At 41.9% G+C, this 20428-nt stretch overlaps 1 protein-coding gene across 1 annotated transcript in view; it reads left to right on the top strand.

The window, feature by feature from the left end:
* MAMDC2 (MAM domain containing 2) overlaps nt 1-20428 on the top strand; it is a 77522-nt gene that overhangs the window by 28064 nt on the left and 29030 nt on the right. The window contains exons 6-8 of the mRNA XM_085312335.1: nt 17377-17642; nt 18955-19039; nt 20113-20250. Of these exons, the coding sequence (XP_085168461.1) occupies nt 17377-17642; nt 18955-19039; nt 20113-20250 (489 nt within the window). The remainder of the gene's footprint in view (nt 1-17376; nt 17643-18954; nt 19040-20112; nt 20251-20428) is intronic.

Raw genomic sequence — 20428 nt, 5'->3', positions numbered from 1 at the left:
TCTGTTACATAAAGGATCTCACAATTGTTGTTAATGGGAGATGGAGAATTTGTTCTTTACTGGTATTTTTCTGGCTCAGTGCATTATAGGGAAGTTTATTATTACGAAGTTAAAGTTTCTGGTGCTCGTGACTGCAATGTTTCAGGGAGAAACAGATCAGTTAAGGCATGGTGCACTCCCTTATGCGTTTTGCCTAAGGATTTGTTCTTCATCATTTCCTTCTTTTCTAGTAATCTGATAGTCTAGACTTTTTGGTGTGTAGATTTGTCTTTGGTGTGTGCTGTTTTAAACATGACTCTTACGTTGAGGAAGCTTTAGCGAAATAGTCCTGCTCCGTCTAATCACTCTTGGTAGGTTAGGCTGCAAATGAACCTCCTTAACTGAGAGCACCGAATCGTAGCTGCTTAGCCAAAGTGAGCTGGGTTCATTTTAGGCCATATGACAGAGTCACAATTATATTTGACAGTAATTAGCACCCTTGCCTGGTACAGTCAGCGGGGAGGTGGACGGATGAAAGGGTTTGGGCTCTGGGTTGCTCTCTCAGCTCATCCGAATAGGCTCAGGCGAGTGCTGAAGCAGATGCAGCGTTTCTGCGCTGTCTGCCTTGCATCTGCTCTGGAAACAGAGGCCTTAATTCTCTAGGGCATGCAACCCCAAATTAACCTGCTGTTCATCATCTGTATTTATGACTGTTGTCTGCTCTTAGCAAGTCTCTTCTCCTCTCCTTTCCTCATGTAGCAGGTGCCTAACATTCAGAGAAATGTTTTCCCTGCCTTAAACATGCACAGCCTTGTGGCAGACAGTCACAAAAATTTAAAAGCTGTAGATGCTAGAGGCTGAAACGGGAAGATCAAAGAATCAAAGGCAGATCATAGATCATAGGATGGTAAGGTTGGAAGGGACCTCTGGAGATCATCTAGTCCAACACTCACCATAGCCCATACAGGGATTGAAGCTGCAACCTTGGCATTAGCAGCACCATGCTCTAACCAACTGAGCTAAACCTGCTTTGTTAATCCCATCTGTCGAGCCATGCTTGACCCATGCAGGACAGATCCATCCCATCCCAGGAAAATCACACCCAAGTACTCAGGTGATAGCCAGTTTTGTCCTGTGTGACTGTGGTGGAACACCAGAGGGAATTTGTATTAGGGATGTTGTTTTTACCTCTTGCCTTTCTTCTAGACTCCAAGTCACCTTCCAGGCCGGTCGTTCACTGCCATGCTTAGGAGGTTTAGTGTTCAGTAGAGAAGCTACTCAACACAGGCAGCAAGGATATGAGGAGCTGTTAGCATCGCACAGGTCATCAGCCATAGCTTCGGCAGCGGCAAACTTCCATAGCCCCAAACAAATTCAGAGCCCTCCCAGCAACCAAAGGATCAAAAGTTACAGTTTCCCCAAGTCTGAGCTCAGTTTTGGTTGTTTAATTTCCTAAGTGCTTGTAAGGGGAGGCAAAGGCTGGATGAATTCTAAAGTGCATATGCATACACTGATGAAAACTGCAAATAAGAGCATCGTGGTCCCTGGATTCTTTTTAAGTGTACCTAATATATCAACAGAATAAAGATACTTAAATTAGTGGGATTTACTTTTCTTTTCTTTCCTCCCCAGAAATCTGCCCTGGAGGTGTGATAAAGTCTAAGGCACATGTAATGAGAAACTTTGTCACTGTGAGGAATTAAGTCTGCTTACAAATCTGTATTAGTATACTGGTTTGCTTTGCATCTGCATTTGTATCTTTAGCTTCATAGAGCTTACTCTCAGCATGCTTACATAGCACTTACCTATAATCACAGTATTTATGTAGGCAATCAGTTATTAAACCACTTTAAACTATTTTCAAATATCAAGGAGGATTACTTGGAATGTTTTAAATATACATGTCRTTAGGTGATGCTAGTTTAAGCTATTGCTTTGTATCAGGTTGGTTGAAGTTTGATAGCAAGCATGAGGAGTACAAATGCATGAGTCTTTACTAGTTTCTATTTAGTCAGCTCATTGTTTTGTGTTTTTAGGAGGCCTTTCGCAGAAGGATTTCTTTCCTGGCCAAGAATATTCTTGTGTGGTTAAGTGGAAACATAAGAGGATTTATATCCAGATTCTTCTCTAAAAATAGCCACTTTTAGTGCTTATTTTAAACTAAGTGTCAAGCTGGAGAGTTATTAAGGCAGTAATTGCAGTTTGTTTGAAAAAGAAGAGAGAAGTTTGTGCTGTGAAGTTGTCATATATGGAAATAAGATGAGTGGTATGTGTGGCTTGGACCTCCACATGTAGGTAAAAAGCAAAGAGCTGTAATCAGCATTAATTTTTGTATGAAAAAAGTACTCATGAATCAAGGATCGGCTTCACAGCTGGTGAGTGTTAAAACCAAAAATAGAGTTAACGTGATCAGTCACCCTTTACAAGCTGAGGACTCCATCGGTTGCTTCCTGTGTTGGGTCAGCTAGATCTTTTTCTATCAGTCTTTCAACAGTTGCTTAGTTTTTTGTGCTATTTCTGTTTGATGCACCTTTTTTGCTTTATGGCAAGGAATTTCATTGCAATGCTTTTGGTCAGTTTGCAAGTTAGCCCCTTCTTCTTTGAAGAAGTAACTTGGCCGCTTTCTGCAAGAGTGCATGTGGCACTCACTTCTCAGCTGAGGTACCTCTCTCTGCTACTGATAAGAGAGAGAGAAAGTGAGTGAGAGATAGAGTAGGAGTTAAAGCTGAAACCCAGAGCAATGAAAAGCTCAACAGAAGTCCATAGCATGAAAAATATACAAATAGTTCTGTGAAAAGAAAACAAAAAGTTTGTTTGAATCTGGCTGGAAAGTTTTAATCTTGCTGGAAAGTGGAATTGTTGCCTGCTAGACAGCTGCGTGAGCTGGACCTCCCTTCCTCATGCAATGGTTGTGCCACCCTAGTTTGTATTGCATGTGGTCTATACAACCTGCGTCGTACTACGGGAAATCCCCTGTGAGGGGAAAGTAGCAGCCTGAAGGGTGCTCATAGTAGTGCATTGCTCTAGGGTGACAGAAGTGGGGAGTCTGTAACATCCTTCCTTAAGTAGCAGTTTGCAGGCTGTACCTGCATGGTGGGTCTGGGTGAAGTCAGTTCCCCCTGTGTGTTTGCTGCAGGGTAAAGTGCGTGGTGAACCTGCTGCCGGGCTTGGCGTTACTGATCCCATGGTCACCCATTACCCCTTGAGCTACCTGAAGGCTTTGTGGAAGAGCTGCCTGCAAGTCTCATGAAAGTATTGCCCTGCAGAGGGCATGGGCAAAGGTCTAGAGCGGTAGAAGTTGTCTCTAGTCATGAAGACATTAGGTATCTAGTCACAGCAGGCCTGCTGAGAGAGAGAGGCTGAAGGAGGACTTTTCTGTTGTCTGCAGTGATTGCATATATTTGTACTTTTCTACTAATATAAATTAAATTAATTGTTTTTGAAATGCCAGCTAGAAAGAATTACACTATACCTACCAATTGCTGTTCTTTTTCTACCCTACCAGCTTATTCCATAATTGCATTCATATTTGTTATTAAAGACTGTTTTCAACATWGAGGAATATTCTGATGTTAGCTTGTCTTGAATGTCATAATTAATATTTGACTCATCCTGACTAGGCTCTGAATTTTATTGAGCATAGTTTTTGTATTCCTTTACACCACAGTGTTTCTTTCATGGCTGGCACAGAAAGATACTACAACAGGTCTGATGAATACAGTTCGGTTGCAGTGGAAATTGTTTTCTACTTGTTTGCATGCTTCATTATTAGCATTATTGTCTGTTTGCATAGTCTGTTGCCCAGGTTTCCATATGTTGCTGCCAATATTTGTAATTTTCTGGCAACACTTGTACTGACACATAGTATGACCGTATGCAAACTAAAAGCAAAGCTTCAGCTATCTTGGAGCAGAAAGTACACTTCTCATTTTCAATTAGTATTTACTAAAAGGCCACCCTGAGTCTGAATCTAGCACCTAATTCTGAATGAGGTGTTGTGAAAGGGCATTCAAAAATGTGAGGTCTGATTTTATGTGATTATGGAGGAGATTTTAATGAGAATCTCTTCCATCTTTGCTTCAGCAGGAAAATTGATTATGTTAACCAGACACTGTCAAAATGTGCACAGTTTGAGTTAGCTCAAGATTGTTCTGATGTTATCAAGAATTCACTGTCCTRAGTTCCTGCTTATCAGAGTAATTGTCTTAAAAAAAAAAGAAAAAAAAGAAAAAAAAAGAAAAAAGTGAGCAGTCTACAGTTACTTTCAATAAGGAAAATTTACTGAGCTATGCCATCAAATGTCTGCATACTTGTTTTCTGTGAAAAGAACGGATGTAAGTTTCAGATGGAAAATATGCCTAGACGAAAAAAGGAATTTTGACTTAAGGATTTTTGATCTCCTGGATATTCAGTAAACAAATAAAGAAGGTAATCAGCCTGATGGGAGAGATTACATGTATGCAGTGCAGAGCATACCAGCAATAGCAAGCCTGCCCACAGAGTTTCTGTAGGCGTGTGCCTGACAGGGAGTGCCATGATGAATTTTAGCAAAAGCTGAACCACAAATGTTACTCAGTAGGCAGCGTGTACGTCTGCCTCAGATCCTGCACTGGGGGAATCCTTTCCTCTCTGGATGAGGTTGCCAACTGGCTTCTTGTGACACATTTCCTACATGCCGACGAACAAACATTAAATGCCAAGAGATAAAGACAAACCGGCGCGGGATTTCAGCRCTGCCTTCTGACTGTTACTGACTCTGGGACCTCTGTGACATACAGTTATTTCTCATGGCACCATCTGGCAGACAGTTACAGCTTTTGCTCCATACAGGGGGTAATTTAATTAGTATTTTGAGTTTCTACCCAGTTGGCCATTGGCAATCTCTCATGCTATGGTAAACAAAACTTTCTGTTGATGTATTTAGCTTTCCACTTTGCATCTGATGCAGAATTGAAGCCCTCATACATTGCTGAATTGCATATGGGAGAGAGATAAAAAGAAGTAACTACAATTTTATTCCCTCATGAAATAGCTGTGTAGAACTTGAGTCATCTGATTATATCTGTGTTTAGTATGGCATTKTGGGTTTAATTCACTCCCAACTGGGTTTCACATGGCACAGAGATGTAGAGGAGGAAAGCAGTTTTAAAATTCCTTTTATTCTTCCCCTGTTGGAATCAGTTTATTGATAATTTATGTTGGAAACAGCTTGGTTCATCTGAGAATAGCTGGAAAGCAGAACCATTCTCCTACCTAGAGGGTTGCAAAGATAGCAACAGGTATTTYTGGAGGCCCGTTTCATGGCCATTAACATTCCTTTACTTTGCTTCTGTGATACCGAGTCTGAAGCAAAAGAAAGAATTAATTACTTTATTTGCAGAATGTAAAGATATTGCAGACTATGATTGTTTTTTCAAAGCAGTTAATAAAAAAAGACATGAAGAAAAATTTCCTGTTGAAAAGAGAACAGGATTTTTAAAAACAAGGAAATAACTGTGTATATTAATACCCCTATTCGGTTATTTTCTTTGTGTTACATCCTCTACCCTTTTCTCTCTAAAGTCTTGCATGTTTTTTTCTTCTTAAAAATCTAATGTCTACCTCAGAAGAGTTAGTTGGCTGTTTGCATGTTGCGTTTTGTTGATTTTCCCCATCCCATCATTAACATTTTTATTTAAACTGAAGAAAATCTGTATAGAAAAGCTTCCATCTGCAGTGATCTTGTGAAATAACGTTCACCTTAATTTTGGAGACTAAGATTATTGGTCTTAGATAATTGTGGTATACGTGGTCAACTTGAATCAGCTTCCTGGTAGCGTTACAGACCAGACGTGGAGGCTGGTGTGCATGACACTGTGTTTTCCTTTAGATCACAGCAGTTAAAGAAGTACTGGCTCAGCGCTTAAGGTTATTTCAGTATCACACATTGAAAAGTTGTCTTTATTTTCTTTCTTTCTTTTCTTTTTTTTTCCCTCAAGTTCCCAACAGTCATAAATATTTTCCTTGTTTTCCAAGATAAAACTTGGCAAGCAGCTAGTCTTGTGGCCTGGTTTAATCTCAGCTTTTGAGGTCTGGAGGAGGGGAGCTTCACCCTCTGTGTGCTGTGGATCTGGCTGTCGTTCCCTTACCCTAGGGACAGTGGAAGGAAGACGTGTTTTATGGCTCTGATGGCAAGTATCTCCAGCGCGTGAGGTGTGGACAGCTGTTGATGCTCTATGGGTTTATAGCCTGGAAAAGAGACTGGGAAAGACAATCCTACGATGGGCTGCATTGCGGGGGGAGGTCTGTGTAAAGGTGAACCCCGAATGAAGACTGTTAAACTAGATTAACCCCTTGGCAGCATTTAATAATGAGTCCCAGATGTCCGCTGATACCCCGTACGCAAGTGCAGCTGCAGGTTTCTTCGGTAGACGCTGACCGAGCTCTCCCTGCGGGCAGCACCAGTTTCCGACTCTGCAGGCTGACAGGCAGAACTTCTTTCCCTGTTGAAAGCAGCTCCCAGGACAGTTTGAGACTTGAAAATCTGTTTCTTGACACCAGAAACAAAGCAGTGAGTCATGGCTGGTGACCGACCAGACGTGCCAGGACTCAGCCGGGACCGCCAAGTGCAGAAAATAACCGCCGGGAGCGCTCGCACGCGCCGGCAGCCTGCCTCTCTGCTCTGTTTTCCCTCAAAAGGCTGCTTGTTTGCAGAAAATATTTTTCCAGTTCAAAATTCATTGTAGCTGGGAAAACTATAAAAATATATATAATGTGTAGGGACCAGTGCTGAATGCATTCATTTACACTTTCTTTATGAATTTTTATAACACCCTTCGATTTGTCTTGTCTCTAATAACTTAGGAATTATATTTTATGGCAAATATGGCACTAGAAAATGTTCTCAAGAAAGAGTGCCACAGACTCCTTTTCAGAAAGACCACACAAAGCTTGGCAGATAGAGCAAAGTGATTTCTACAGCGTTTATTTTCTACAGAGGTTATTTTGATTTAGAATATGAACAAAGCACATGCGGCTAAATTGGGCTCCTCTGTTGGTACAGTTGATAGCACAGCCAGCTGAGGAAGTCCTCTGAGCTGAAAAATGTCAGGGGCTGGGATGGCATGAGGGGAAATATCTAAATACGCTTGTTGCTTTCTTAATTCTTCCCTGAGCTTCCACTCATCGCCACTGTGGGATATTACTGCCTGGCTAGGTGGATCCTAGTTTACATCTGCTGTAGCTGTTTTACGCTCTCTGACTACCTTTTGAGCGATAAACTAGGGGGCACATTTTCAGGAGAACCACACTGTATGGATAATGTGCCCTGTGAGATTTGGCAGCCCAGGTGCCTAAGGCAAGTTAATCTGAATTGTGTTTTATGGGTTACCTGAGCTGCATAAACATCTGTGTGATCACTCTAGGACATTTAGGATATAAAGTAAATAAAAAGAGGCTTAATAGTCTGCTATGAAAAAGAAGCAAGTTTAATGAGAATCTATAAATTCCCAAACTTTGGGAATTTTTGCCAACGTTTTACCTACTTTGGCAAGGAAATGCAAGTCAGTGAGGATATCCTGAAGGAAACAATGTCATGAGCTGACACAATCAGATTGATATATTTTTTCCAATGACCAGTTTATATCTCAAGTGTTATTTCTGTCTAGTTAAAGTGTGTTGCAGCTCAAAACTAGGTATATTACATGCCTTTGCAAGCAAGTGCCTCAGGATAATGCCAGATATCCATCAGAATGAAACTACAGTAAATGCTATAATTTGTCCAAAGTTGTAGTAGTAGCACTTCAATTCATAAGTTACATAGAAAAAAAAAAGGGGGGGGGAGCTATCTAGGGCATATAAGAATGAAGTTTGAGCACTTGCAGTGACTGGTGCTGCTGGGCAGCGGGAGGACCATGAGAAGGGATGGCCTGAGGACTTCACCTCCTGGTTGTTGCCCAGCGAGAAGAAGCCCTGTGGCCACAGGGACATGGGGATGCATAGCAGGTGGATAAGGCTGGGCAGATGGCAGAACCTGGTGCATGTGCTGGGTGACATCTGATAACCTGAGATGAATGCAGATGTAAAGTCATTTACTGAGAAGGATACAGCCTCAAAGAAGGATTTGTCTGGCTGTTGTAATTAAAAAAAGCGAAGCAAGTGAAAATTTGGCAAAATTCTGTTGATGTATGTCAGAGTTCAGGTATCTGGTGGAAAGCAAAACACTAATTCTGTTCATAAATGTCCTAAATTCCTAAATGTTCATTGGCATCTGTTTCTTCCTGTTCCCTGAGACCAGAGTTTACACAATGTCTTTCGATTTCTGTATCAAGTGATCCTTCCCTTCAGATATGTATTTGTGTAATTCAAATGTCTCACTGCGATTCGAAGCCCCACAACTGAGTCTCTTGTCTAGTAGTCAAGAGACTGGTGGAAGGGAGGGAGCCACAGGGTACCACAACTCTCCACAGAGGGCCATAGCCTCCTGTAAAATACTTTGAATTTTGAGACCAACAGTAAGGTTATAAATGTACAGTTGTCTGGAATACCTATAAAATTTGTAAGGCTGTCCTGGGGATCGTAAACGAACATGGGTTTTTGTAAGAAAGATGGCATCCTCTCAGCATAACTTCTTGATTTATACCATTTCATATTTTAAAAATTATCACTCCAGCAAAAAGGGATAGAGAGTAATAATAATAATAATAAACCCCTGAAATTTGGATTAACCTTGATAGGTTGAATAGCAGGCTTCCTGGATTATGAAATCCACCTCTAGATTATTTTCCACCAGTTCTAGCAGATTCTGTTAAAGTTTACTAAGCCAGAAGTTATTACTTGTGTTTGTGGAAAGGAGTTGTAAATCTCTTACAGGAGCAGGATTTTTGACCAGAACCCCTGTGCTTGGCTTCCAATGGATGCAATCTACCGTGGAGCACAAATACAAATCATTGAAAGTGTACTTTCTCCTTGAAGGGAAGGGGTAGGAAGCTGGATGCATTATACTTGAATGGAAAATTTGCTGTTAAATATGAACACCTCTGGCCATGTGGGATTTGATACCTAATGAATATGGTACAGCTGGATATATTTAAATTTCAAATGACAGATGTAGGTAAGCGTAGCATGATGTTTCAGATTAAATATACAGCTAGTTTCCCTCACCATAAAATGTGCATATGAGATGTTCCAGAGATTACAGTTATTTAACCATTCTCCAGTTCTGTGGGTTTTAGCTCTGTATGCACTCACTCGCTTCTTCAGTTGCTACCAGCCACTTGCCAAAGAGGGATGAGTTAMAGGTCATTGATGTCCCTCTAAGTTGAAGCCCCAAATATCAACATTTTTGTTCACATCTTTGAAATGGATAACTGCTGGAGGCAGATCTGCAGCGCCTCAGGAGAGATGTGCTGTAGTCCTGGTGGTAGTGGTATTCAGCATCAATAGGCTTGTTCCTCGGCTGCAGGTCTTGCGGATGCAGGTGAGAGCAGCCGCTGAGTAAATGTGGGTGGCCACAGCAGCGGACAGTGGGTAAACAACGTAGGAGCCAGCAAACAGGAAATGTTTTCTGAAGCTGATGRTGTGGTCCTCAGGTAGCCTGTTAGCAACCATCGGATCTGATTAGCTCACCTTTAAGCACTTTCTCTAGCCAGATGTGAATCTAAACATACATCTCATCTGTCAGGAGCTCTGTGTCTGTGGTGTGAGATCAGTGATCAGTACTGCAGGACTCTGCTGTTTATCCTAAGGATCTGGGTGCCAACAAAGGCTGTATAAAAACACAAGACATACAGAAATCAGGGATCGGAATTCACAGGAGCTCAGCTTTTAAAGCCAGTGAAACCAAATAGATGATTTCAGTCTGTGCAGGACCTATGGCCCAGGTAAAGATCTTCCTGTAGGCATCAGAGTAAATGTTATTTATATAGTCCAAGCACATTCATAATGTTCCTTGGAGGGACAAGGCTTGTGGGCAAAAGTAATATTTTATTAGATCATCTGATGTAACCGGGAGAGAGACAAGCTTTTAGGCAGATGAGCAATTTTTCAGGGTAATGCAGTAGGCCAAGTGATTTGGCAGATGCAGAGTGAGCAGATCCATACAGTAGCCAAATTTTGTTTATGTAATCTTTTACTGAGAGCATTCCTGTTTTTAGATGCACTCTCGAATGCTACCAGTTTATTTTTTCTTTTGTTGTTTTCCCAAGGACAGCATTAGGGCCTGGCCCAGGACCCCTCTGCTTATGAGGTGCCTGTTGGGACCCTGCTCCCATGTGCACCTCAGTCAATCCAGGCAGAGCCTTGTTGCTGCTGGGGGCTGGCCCCGCTCCCGGGCTTGCTTCCTCTCTCCATCCTGGGGATGCTGCCGTAAGAGCTGGGTCCTCCTGCTCCCTTGTGAGTGCAAGTGTGCTCCAGAGGTTTAGTTAGATGGTGAGTGTGCCAGGCTTTCCATTTAACCCCTTTGGAGCAATGTGGAAGGAACTGARGCATACTGAGGACATTTCTCAGCCAAGAAGTCTTTGCTTTTAAAGCAAAGGCCAGTGGTTGGCTCCAGGTGGCAAACCTGGTGGCAGCTTCTTCAAAGAAGTGCCAAACACCTCTTGTGGTCAGGGCAGCTGCATGGACTGTGGATCCACGAGTTTGCCTTGGGCAAGCTGAGACGTGTGCGTGTGCTCAGCGCACAGGGCAGAGCCGAGCTCGTAGTGCGTTACTGGGTAAGGCACCACATCAGTGTGCAACGGCGTAACTGAATGGGGGGAGCAGTCAACCAAGTGACTGACCAACACTATGGAAGGGAGATTGTGTGTCCTTTTACCGAAGGAAGGCTACCCTGTGCTGCTGACTGCCAAAACAAGCAACTGCTAAAAGAGCTATCACAGAGCCTTCCCCTGCGTGTTTTACTCTGGTCAGAAACATGATTTAGTAAAGGGATAGAGCTGGGAATCAAAGAGACTGTGAAATAATAAATGCCTGATGGCTTCTACTTTGCCTGCTTTTTATTTGTAAGTTTCCCGATGCACTGAGGATGATGGAAACTGATCTAGGAGGCCAAAGAATAAACAAAAAGTTATTCTGAATGATATCTTTCCAGTTTACAAATTCAAGGCAGAGAATCATGTCTCAATCTTACTTACTTCCTGCTCAAAAGCACCAGCTAATAAAGTCGTGGAGGTGGCCTTCTGAAACAGCTGTTGCAAGTAAAACCAGAGCTAACAGACAGGGATCTGGAAACTTTTACTTCAACAGATAAAAAGTCTGTCAAAATTATATAATGAACTATGCGAAAGAGAGAACTCAGTAATTTGATCAACAGCTCCCTGAAGCTGATGGAGCAGTTGAAACAAGCAGAAAGGAAAACTTGAAGAGTATATAAAAACGTGTGAGGTCATTATGAATGAAAACAAAGCCACATGGTTGTGTTTGGAACAAAACAGTGAATCTGGTGTAATTGGTGCATGACATAAGGATCTTGGGATTTCAAGGAGGAGAGTGAGGAGAGGACATGGCAGTTGCCAGAAGCCCTTACAGTGGAAACATCCCCAGTGAGACGGCTGTAGGGGAGCAGCTGCTGCAAATCAGAAACAGAGAACGGCAGCAGAGGCTGAACCTCTGCCAGCCTTTTACAGTCAAGCCCATGGACTGAGGCTAGAAGGTCCTGTGGTATGAGAGCGATGGTGACCACATGCCCTAGTCACAGGGTATTTCTTTTATGCTTTTTGATGGGCTTGCTAACAGCTGTGCTTCCAAGCTTTCTGCAGAAGTAAAGGGTAATGCAGGAGGTGGGGGCAGCAGCTAATGCAAGCCCTCTGCATCAATAACAAATCTTCCAAAATTCATTCCTCTAGTTTGAGAAATGTGAGCTCTCTGACCTGATTCGGTGTCCTTGGCAAATGGTCGAATAATAAATCTCACCTCCAGGGGGAGATTGGCTTTGTAAACCGAGAAGAGCTTAGTTTATCTGCCCGAGGGCAACACGCTGTTGTCATGCTGTGGGTTGGTGCACAACTGCCTGGAAGAGCTGCCCGTGTATTCACCGCCTACAGGAACTCTTTTCTATAAAATGCTTTTGTTTGGAATAAATAATAGCTAGCTTTATGAAGGTTGCCTGGAAACCTTTTTGTTCCCCCTGAGAAAGCTGAATCAAACTGCGGCAGGTTTATGTGGAGTCCTCAGGTGCCCCTGGTTGGGCAACAAGAGGGTTCAGGTAGAGGTGGACAGGCAGGCTTGGCTGCAGGCAGGCATCAGCACTGGGCTGGAGACGCCCCTGCCGCTGCGCGAGGTGAGGAAAGCCTGTTCGCAATTCTTCGTGGAACTGTGGAGCAAAAGCTTTCCATCCTACTGAGAAGTCGCTTACTCGTGCAATATTTTGTTTTCCTGAGATACACCTTGAAAAAAATTCAGAATCCTCCACTTTGCTCTCCCAGGTTTTCCCTCCAAAAAGCTGTCGGATCAGCAAACGTGGTGGTTGATCATGAGTAGGGGTAGAACTTTCTTCAGAAAACTGAACTTTTCTTAGAAAAAAGAAGATTTAATATTGACTCATATGCTTCTGTTTCTCGAGGCAAATTGTCCTCAGAAAAAGTCTACTTTAGCTGAAAAGTTTACTTTCTACTGAGAAAAAGATTGAAGCAATTGTGGAGTGTTGATTGTGAAGCTTCCTGTCCAGTATCTCAAGCCTTCTACTAGTTTCAGCCATAATCTCATAAAAGTAGCTGGCAGAATTTCTGTGTTCTCAACTCATATGCTGAACCTTCCTCTAAACCTATTTTTTGCCCACGGATAGCCTCCATAGTACAAACTCAATTTGTGAAATAATATTTCCCTGGCTCTATCATTAATTTACTTTTTAAGTAACTCTTCCTGGTGACATAAGAAGGCTTAGTGGGTCCTAAAAATGGTCTCCTTTTCTTTTTAAGTGTTTGTAGTATCATATTAAAAAAAAAAAAAAGCCACCCTCCAGAAATCAAGATGCTGAGATTCCAAAGAAGGTATCAATAGATCAATATTTGTTATAAGAAACCTTGATAATAATATTTTCTGCACTCATATGGGAGGTATGGAGGAAATCTGAACATAATTGGTGGCTCTTAATGTATTTCTTGCACATAGACAGATATAAATGAGTACCTAATCAAATGTAAATTCCTAGCCTTTTTCTGTTTCATATTTGCTTAATAATGTTTGTCTTGGAACTCCCTCGTTATATACATTTTTTATTTTAAAATTGCACTGCTGCTGAACTGAGCAAACAGCTGTGTCAGATATAAACCCCATGAAGGGTGGAACATGCCTATGGTTTTGCTTCCAAATATTTATAAGCTAAATACATWGTGAAAGGCTAGCTGGTAATTTTAGCTATCCCAAGTGTTTTCCAAGTTTTTTTTTGTTTGTTTTTGTTTTTGGTTTTTTTTTGGTCAATGGAATTTGGTTCACTTTATTAGCCAGTGTCTGGCATTTTGCCTTGTTTGTGTTGTTTACAGAGAGAGCAATGAGTGTAATTTTCTTACTGTTTCAGGGAAAAAATAGTATTGCCTGTCTTAAAACCACCTCCTCCCCACCAAAATGCTAATATAATCACTGCTGACTGACATACTGATGCCTCTTTGGTAAGTAAAAGAGGTTAAAAATGGATATGCAGAATCCGGGTGAATGACTCATAAACTTAATGTATAATCAATTGTAATTGAGAGATACTCTGTAAGAAACTGCTTATTAGAACAGCAAGATCAAAGATGTGCGTACACAGGGATTTTAAAGGTCTCATTTTGTAAGTCTTGATGCATAGTTGCTTTGAGGATGGTTAGGTTTGCAGCACTGGGTGCTAGATCCCAGGGCTCAATATTTTGCTCAGGTAAGGAGGAATGTGAAATGAGCACATGCTTGGTGGTGTGCAGAGCCTGATTCAGCTGTGGAGAAGAAAGCAGTTAAGGTACACAGTGGATGAAAAATTGCTGCAGGGACATGGTAAAATGCTTTACTCTCCAGCTTGACCAACAGGTGAGTAGGGAGGAACACACATCTGGTAGGTGTTTACCTTTGCCAGGTTACAGCTAATTGTCAGCAATTAAAGGTAGTTACCAATCTCTTAGTGTTGTACTCTGTAAAGAAACTAGCATGGTGTCCACCGTGACATGTCTGTTTTTCTGGGTGATCAGGCTCTTTCCAGCACTTGGTGACTACTACCATTGCTTTACCTTTGTTTAGTTTTTAAGAGTAGGTCTATCTGGGAACTCCTGAGTGACTGCTATAAATTAGGTGCTTTGGGTAATTGGAGGGAGGAGGATTTTTTTTTTTTGGGGGGGGGGGAGGAGGAGGGAGAGGCATGTTGGAAGATGAAGCTCCATGTTGCATTTTTAATAAGAGATTTCAGGCTACAGCACTGTGCATTCATCAGATTTTCAGTAGACTGGAGTGCTAAATGTCCTTGTTACTCCCCCAAGGAAGTGGGGACGGTCTCTGCATGCAGAGGAGCCCTCCCTTTGCACTGACTCCTTCTCACAATCGCTCAGTGTCTGCCCTTGGGGTCGCTGCTGTGGGATCTTCCTTTCAGCAGCAGGGGCACATGGCAACGCTATTACTGAAATACAGTTCAATATAAAGGCCATTTAGTCAATGCCAGCATTCATTTGGCGAAAGTTTAGCATTAGCATTTTTTGTGCTTTATTCTGCAAAGTGCTCTGATCCTCATGAGCAAATCGTTGAGACTCGCATGTAATGCACCTCATCAATAGTCGCATTGATTTTAGAGCAGCTAATCACATATTTAATTTTACAGAGCTTGCTGAAATCATTACCAAGTTGGGAGTGAGAGCACTCCATTTCTGGAGGCTTTAACCGATAGGTCGAACTAATCTTAAAAAAAAACCAACAACAAAAAGACTTTGACTAAAAAAAGACTCCATGATCTTGCTTTCTTATCAGAGAGGAATCAGACCAAGTGAGAGTAACTGTAAGCATAAATAGGAAGCAAAGACAAGTTCATGGTGATGTAATCATCCGAACTGGAGACTCTTAAGGCATTTTTTTTTCTTTTTTAAATGACTATTCTTGTAGAAGAACCTTAGTCTACTTATAATTATGTCTTCAAGGCAGACAGCTCTTTGAGCCTCACAGCTGGCAATTTGAGGTCTCAATGTAAATGTGTTTTCCAATGTTGACACTGATTTACTTCAGAAAAAATGGTGACTGTTGCAAGAAGGTTCTGTTTCCTAAAGAGTTTCTCATGAACCCGAGTCAAAAATAGGGCTGAAATTGCCAGGCATGGATTCAGAATTGTAGGTTTCCTTGTAACCAAAATGATCCAAATTAAGATTACCTTGAAAAAAAACCCAGCTTCTTTGTCTGAACTGTATATTGCCACTTAAACCAATTACGAGCAAACGTGGTGTGAGACATGCTCCATTTCTGACAGAGCCATGGTAATTCCCTCTCTCCTCTGTGCTTCTGGGAAAACTTGCACACCCTGGACTAGAGCACGCCAGCAAGCAAATACGGTGCGTGCTATCTGCTGAACCTGATGTCTGTATGCGAGCGGATGTTTTATGCATTCACAGTGTAGTTAGCGGCTGATAACATATTTGGCAGGCACTTTAGGTACCTGTTTTGAAATATTCAATGCTTTGTTTACTTTTCATTCATATGCTGCCACAGAAACGAGTTACTTATACTTCACCTGTGATTTTGTGTGTTCTTCCAAGAAAGTAAAATTAGACACGGTGGATAAGGTTTACAGAGAAAAGTTATGGTGAGAGGAAAAAATCGTTCCATTCCCTAAAAAGGGAAAGAAAATGCATCTTTTCTATGTTTGTGCAGCCCCTTAGACTGCTTGGTGCTGCATCTACCCCAAAAGCCGGTAAGCGGCAATTGCTTCCCTGTCTGTCAAACGTCAACGTGCAGTACGCCGGGGCGAGGCTGTTTGCCTTGCAGTGTCGCTGGTGGGACGGAGCAGATGCAGGGCTGCTGTCCGAGGGCTCGGGTGCGACCCGCGTGGTGCCGCTGCGGCACCCCCAGCTGGGGACCTCGTCCATGCTGGTGGCTTTTTTGCTGCGGAGAGGATGCTTGTGCATGCGAGAAAACAAGAGCGCTCCCAGGAAGCAACCCTGGGGTGGCTCGGTGGTGGTCGAGAGTTCAGGCAGGATTTGGGAAGGGAGCATGAGGGGTGCCTGAAGGCCACAGTCAAGAAACATATTTAATGTTGGTCTGACCGCATCCAAGTTAAGCAAGTGCTGATGTGTGGGAACAGAGAACAGGCTCTGTGGTCAAGTGAGATGAGATTAAAGGAAAAGGTATATGTAGGCAGAGGGAAACGAAGAGCATAGGCATGATACGCGGAGGTGTGAAGGGCTAACGTGCCACGGTCGTGACTCTTGCGGCTTCTGCTTGCAGTCTGGATGGTGAGAACCGGTATTAGGAGCAGGGCCTGCCTGATACGCATTGCCATGGCATTGCAAGGATCATCTTCTGGGGTGTCTGCGGGATAACATTTCAGCTGCGGATGTCCTAGCCTGCTTTTTATCTTTAAATTTTCTCTCTCTTGCTCAGTTTCATTTGCCTCTGGCTTTCCGTGACTCTGTGAGTCTCCTACCCCATTACACTCTCCTGACCTTGGTTTCAGTGCACTGGCAAGCTCTGGGACCAAGCTTCTGCTTCACCTGTGATTTGTTGTTGCGCCCTTTTTCTACATGCTGTCTCTTTAGCATTTTTTTGGCTTTTTTTTTTTTTGCATTTTTAGCTTGTCATCACTTCCTTTCTTTTGTTTTTATAGAAGAGCTGATATTTTAGGCCCTGTTCCTAAAATACCCATCTGGAGATTAGTTTTGAAATAACCCCATTGAGATTGCTGATATATTTAAACTTAGTGTCACATTAATGCTTTTTTGAATTAACAAATTTATGCATTCTAGTATTATTGCCTAACAATGTCTTCTAGTTTTCTTCTTTGAAAATAAAAGTGCTTTAGAAGTTTTCAGTTGAGATACTTCATTTTTATAATTTAGATTTAAAAGCAATAAATAAAAAATGTAAGAAAGTTTTGGTCTGTAAACAACTCAATGTTCCTGCAGGGTATTTCTGTGTGAATTATCTTGTCAATTAAATGGTCTACCTGTAGCTATCACTTTTGGAGGGCAGTATTTGAATAAACATAATGGCTCTTTATTTCAATAATCTCCTCCTATGTTGATACAGTATCTTTCACTGAATACACATTGAGTACACAGTTTTAAAAACACGATTAAGAATGCAGTGAGATACATGTAGTGAGATTTGTATGTGTAGAGAGTAAAAGGGTAAAATGACTTGCCTAGTAAAGGAGTGGAGCTAACCCTGGGGTAACTGTTCTTTTGTATTCACTTTTATCCAGGGATGCAAAAGTAAAGACTCTGGCACTCATTATTCTGATGTTTGTCTTTCTGTTCCCAGGACATTACATTTCTGTGGATACATCTCATGAGGGTGAGAAAGCAATACTTTCCAGTCCTGAACTACATTTGGAAGAGTGGAGCTGTATCAGACTGATTTACCAAATAGCAACAACTTCAGAGTCTTCATCTGATCCTGCCAGGCTCAACCTGTATCTGAGGCAAGAAGGAGAGAGCTTTGATCGTTTGCTGTGGTCAGCCAAGGAGCCTTCAGATAGCTGGCTCATAGCTAGTTTAGATTTAGCAAATAGCACAAAAAAGTACAAGGTACGTATGATTTTAGAAGGTACCAAAGGATTTATTGTGCACATGTTGTGATATATGCATTACTTTTTGAACTTTGTCACCTTTGGCCTTATTCTTGGCCATCGTTGTCGACTCAAGCAGGAAAGCTTACTGTGGAAAAAACAAAGAGAACTGAGCAGAAATGGTATTTTTCTCCAGGAACTGAGGCTGGATTTTACTTTCCTGCTTATTAAAGGGCTTGAACATTCAGGCCTGCCGTATGCAATACCTTTTGCTTTGCATGAGATGTAATTCACAGAAAAGTGAACACAGGGCCACGAAGTGTTAGAGAATTAAGGTTTGTTCTCCATACAGTCCTGTATCAGTCCTAGCAGTGTCACAGGTCCATAAGTTTGTTTCATGTTTGGTTCATGTTATTTCAGGATTTCATGTAAGATTGGCTTACATGAACCAATGTAACATTACAGTAATATTACAGAGCTGGACACTGTAAACCAGTTTTTGCATTGTGCTTGAGTGCAATAAACTTGAGTGCAAACAATACTTTTTTTAAGTTCTCACTTAAGACTTCCATGGAGAGTGTATTCTCCATGCTTCTTGGATAGATCAAAAATTAATTCCAGCCTGTTGGGATGCTGGCTGTTTGTTCCAAAAGCTCTAGCTTGCAACTGATCTGGCCTAGCTCTGAGTGAATCGGTCGACCGTTTTTATTTCCAAAATCAGTGAGCAATGCTATTCTGAGTCAGATAGTTAATGTGCTTCCAAATAAATGCATTTTTCAGCTCTCTGAAAAGCACAGCAGACCGAACCGAAGCAGCAACAATGCCTCACTTCTCTGCTGACTGGCAGAGCTGTGGCAGATGCTTGATCTCCCAGGCCTTAGGTCTGCAGCTGTGCTTGCTCATTCCTGTCTTCTGCCTGTGTGAAAGAAGTGAGAGTCAGGAGCTTGGAGGAGAGTATTTCTATCCAAATCCTGTCACACCATATCTCTGCAGTAGCTTCCCGTACAGAAGGGGAACCTATTATACGTAACCACAGCTGAGGAGTCTAAAGTCCTACATTTGCACTGATATGAAGTGCAGGCTACTTACGCCGCGTCCCATTGCCTTTTGGTGTGCTTTCTCTCCTAGGCAAAGGAGGTGAACTCAGTCTTCAGTGCAGTCTGCCTGTCACTACCCCAGGTTATTTCATCAAATGCACTTCTACGGACTCTAGGGAGTAGAGTCTCCTACATATGTTTCACTAATTCACCTGTTTCTGTGGTTTAAATGTCCAGTGTGATGATGGAAATACTGACACCCCTAAAATGTACCATTTGATTTATATTGTGCAGATTATTCTTGAAGGTGAGATGGGAAAGGATAAATCTGCCAGCATAGCAATTTTTGAAATAAAAATAACTCCAGGATATTGTATTGGTGAGTAGTCTCTGCCCAGCTGCCTATATTCTCTGCATAAAAAAAATGCCTCACTGGCTGTTTGAAAACTGAACAAAAGGTCTTGGCTTAGGGGAAATAAAAGTATCTTTTTAATTTGAAAAATAGTCTGAGAAGTTAATGAAATGGACAGTTCATTGTTTTAAAAATAAGATTGTGCACTCTTATGTTAATATTTGCTTTCTAATGTGTGCCTTGCTTTCTAATGTGTGTAGACTCTTCTCATACATTCATTCTATTCTTTTGCTATTTATTGTTCAAGCAGGACCGAGTGTTATATTTTCACAAAACTAGACTGCTGCAAACAGTAGACATAACACCTGCAATGTTATTTTTCTTGTATGCCTGTTCATGCTGCCTTACAGAGGCGTCCTACCAGCTGCAGAGACAAAACTGTGCTGATACTTGCACTTATTGTCTGTTCCCCATGACATTTTCCAAAACTGCTAATGAAGTTCAAAAACTGCAGCAGCTGGGAGGCTAGGAGGCCTTTAGCACACTGGCAGAGTGCAGCTGAATTATTATATTTCTTTGGCTGTGCCAACTGCTGGTCCTGCCTTGCTTCCACCTACCCCTGACAGCTCCCTGCTCCGTGCTATAGCAGCCTGGCACATTTGCCATGGGTCACCCTTGCAGTGCAGCTACCTGCAAAGCTTTCCATTCAGCAGAGCAACATTGTGGTTTCATACAGTTGCAGTAAGATTTACCAGTGGGAATTTTGCTCTGACTATTTAATAAGGGCTAGAAAGTGGTATATTTTAAGTCTGTTTTATTCAATTCTAAGTTACAGTAGCCATATAAAATTGAACAATGAAAGATAGGTACAACTGGACAGGTTGGAAATGAGAGTCTATAATGGTCATCAAGAACTGTGGCTAAATTAGCTTCCATTTATTATTAAGTGTTGTGTCCAGTTTTACAAGTGTGGGCATTCAATGCACTGACTCACCTAAACCCAGGCCAATGCTTAGGAATAGCTTTTCTTGCAGTTTCTGTAATACAGATGTGTATGTTAAGCTGTTACGAGATCTTCATGATAGTGTCTACAATTGCAGAGTGTGACTTTGAAGAAAATCACCTTTGTGGCTTCATGAACCGCTGGAACCCCAACGTAAACTGGTTTGTTGGTGGAGGAAACATTCGCAGTTCTCAGTCTGTCCTTCCCAAAGACCACACACTTAACAGTGAATTGGGTAAGCAGGAAATGTAAAATGGAAGTAAAGTGGAAAATTTGGGTCTGTGCCTGTTGTTATGCTTAAAAACAACTCAGAGTAGTATGGTGGATGGTAAGGGGTGGGAGGGAACCATCTTTCTGTGGATTTTAAAAATATGGGCCATGATAATGTGTAATATATTTTAAAAACTTGTACT

This window comes from Rhea americana, unplaced genomic scaffold (genome assembly GCF_003343005.1).
Source record: "Rhea americana isolate MKP2758 unplaced genomic scaffold, rheAme1 scaffold_11, whole genome shotgun sequence".
NCBI classification, from domain to species: domain Eukaryota; kingdom Metazoa; phylum Chordata; class Aves; order Rheiformes; family Rheidae; genus Rhea; species Rhea americana.
Note: the sequence above shows the minus strand (reverse complement) of the source record. Positions and strands in the feature narration are given on the sequence as shown.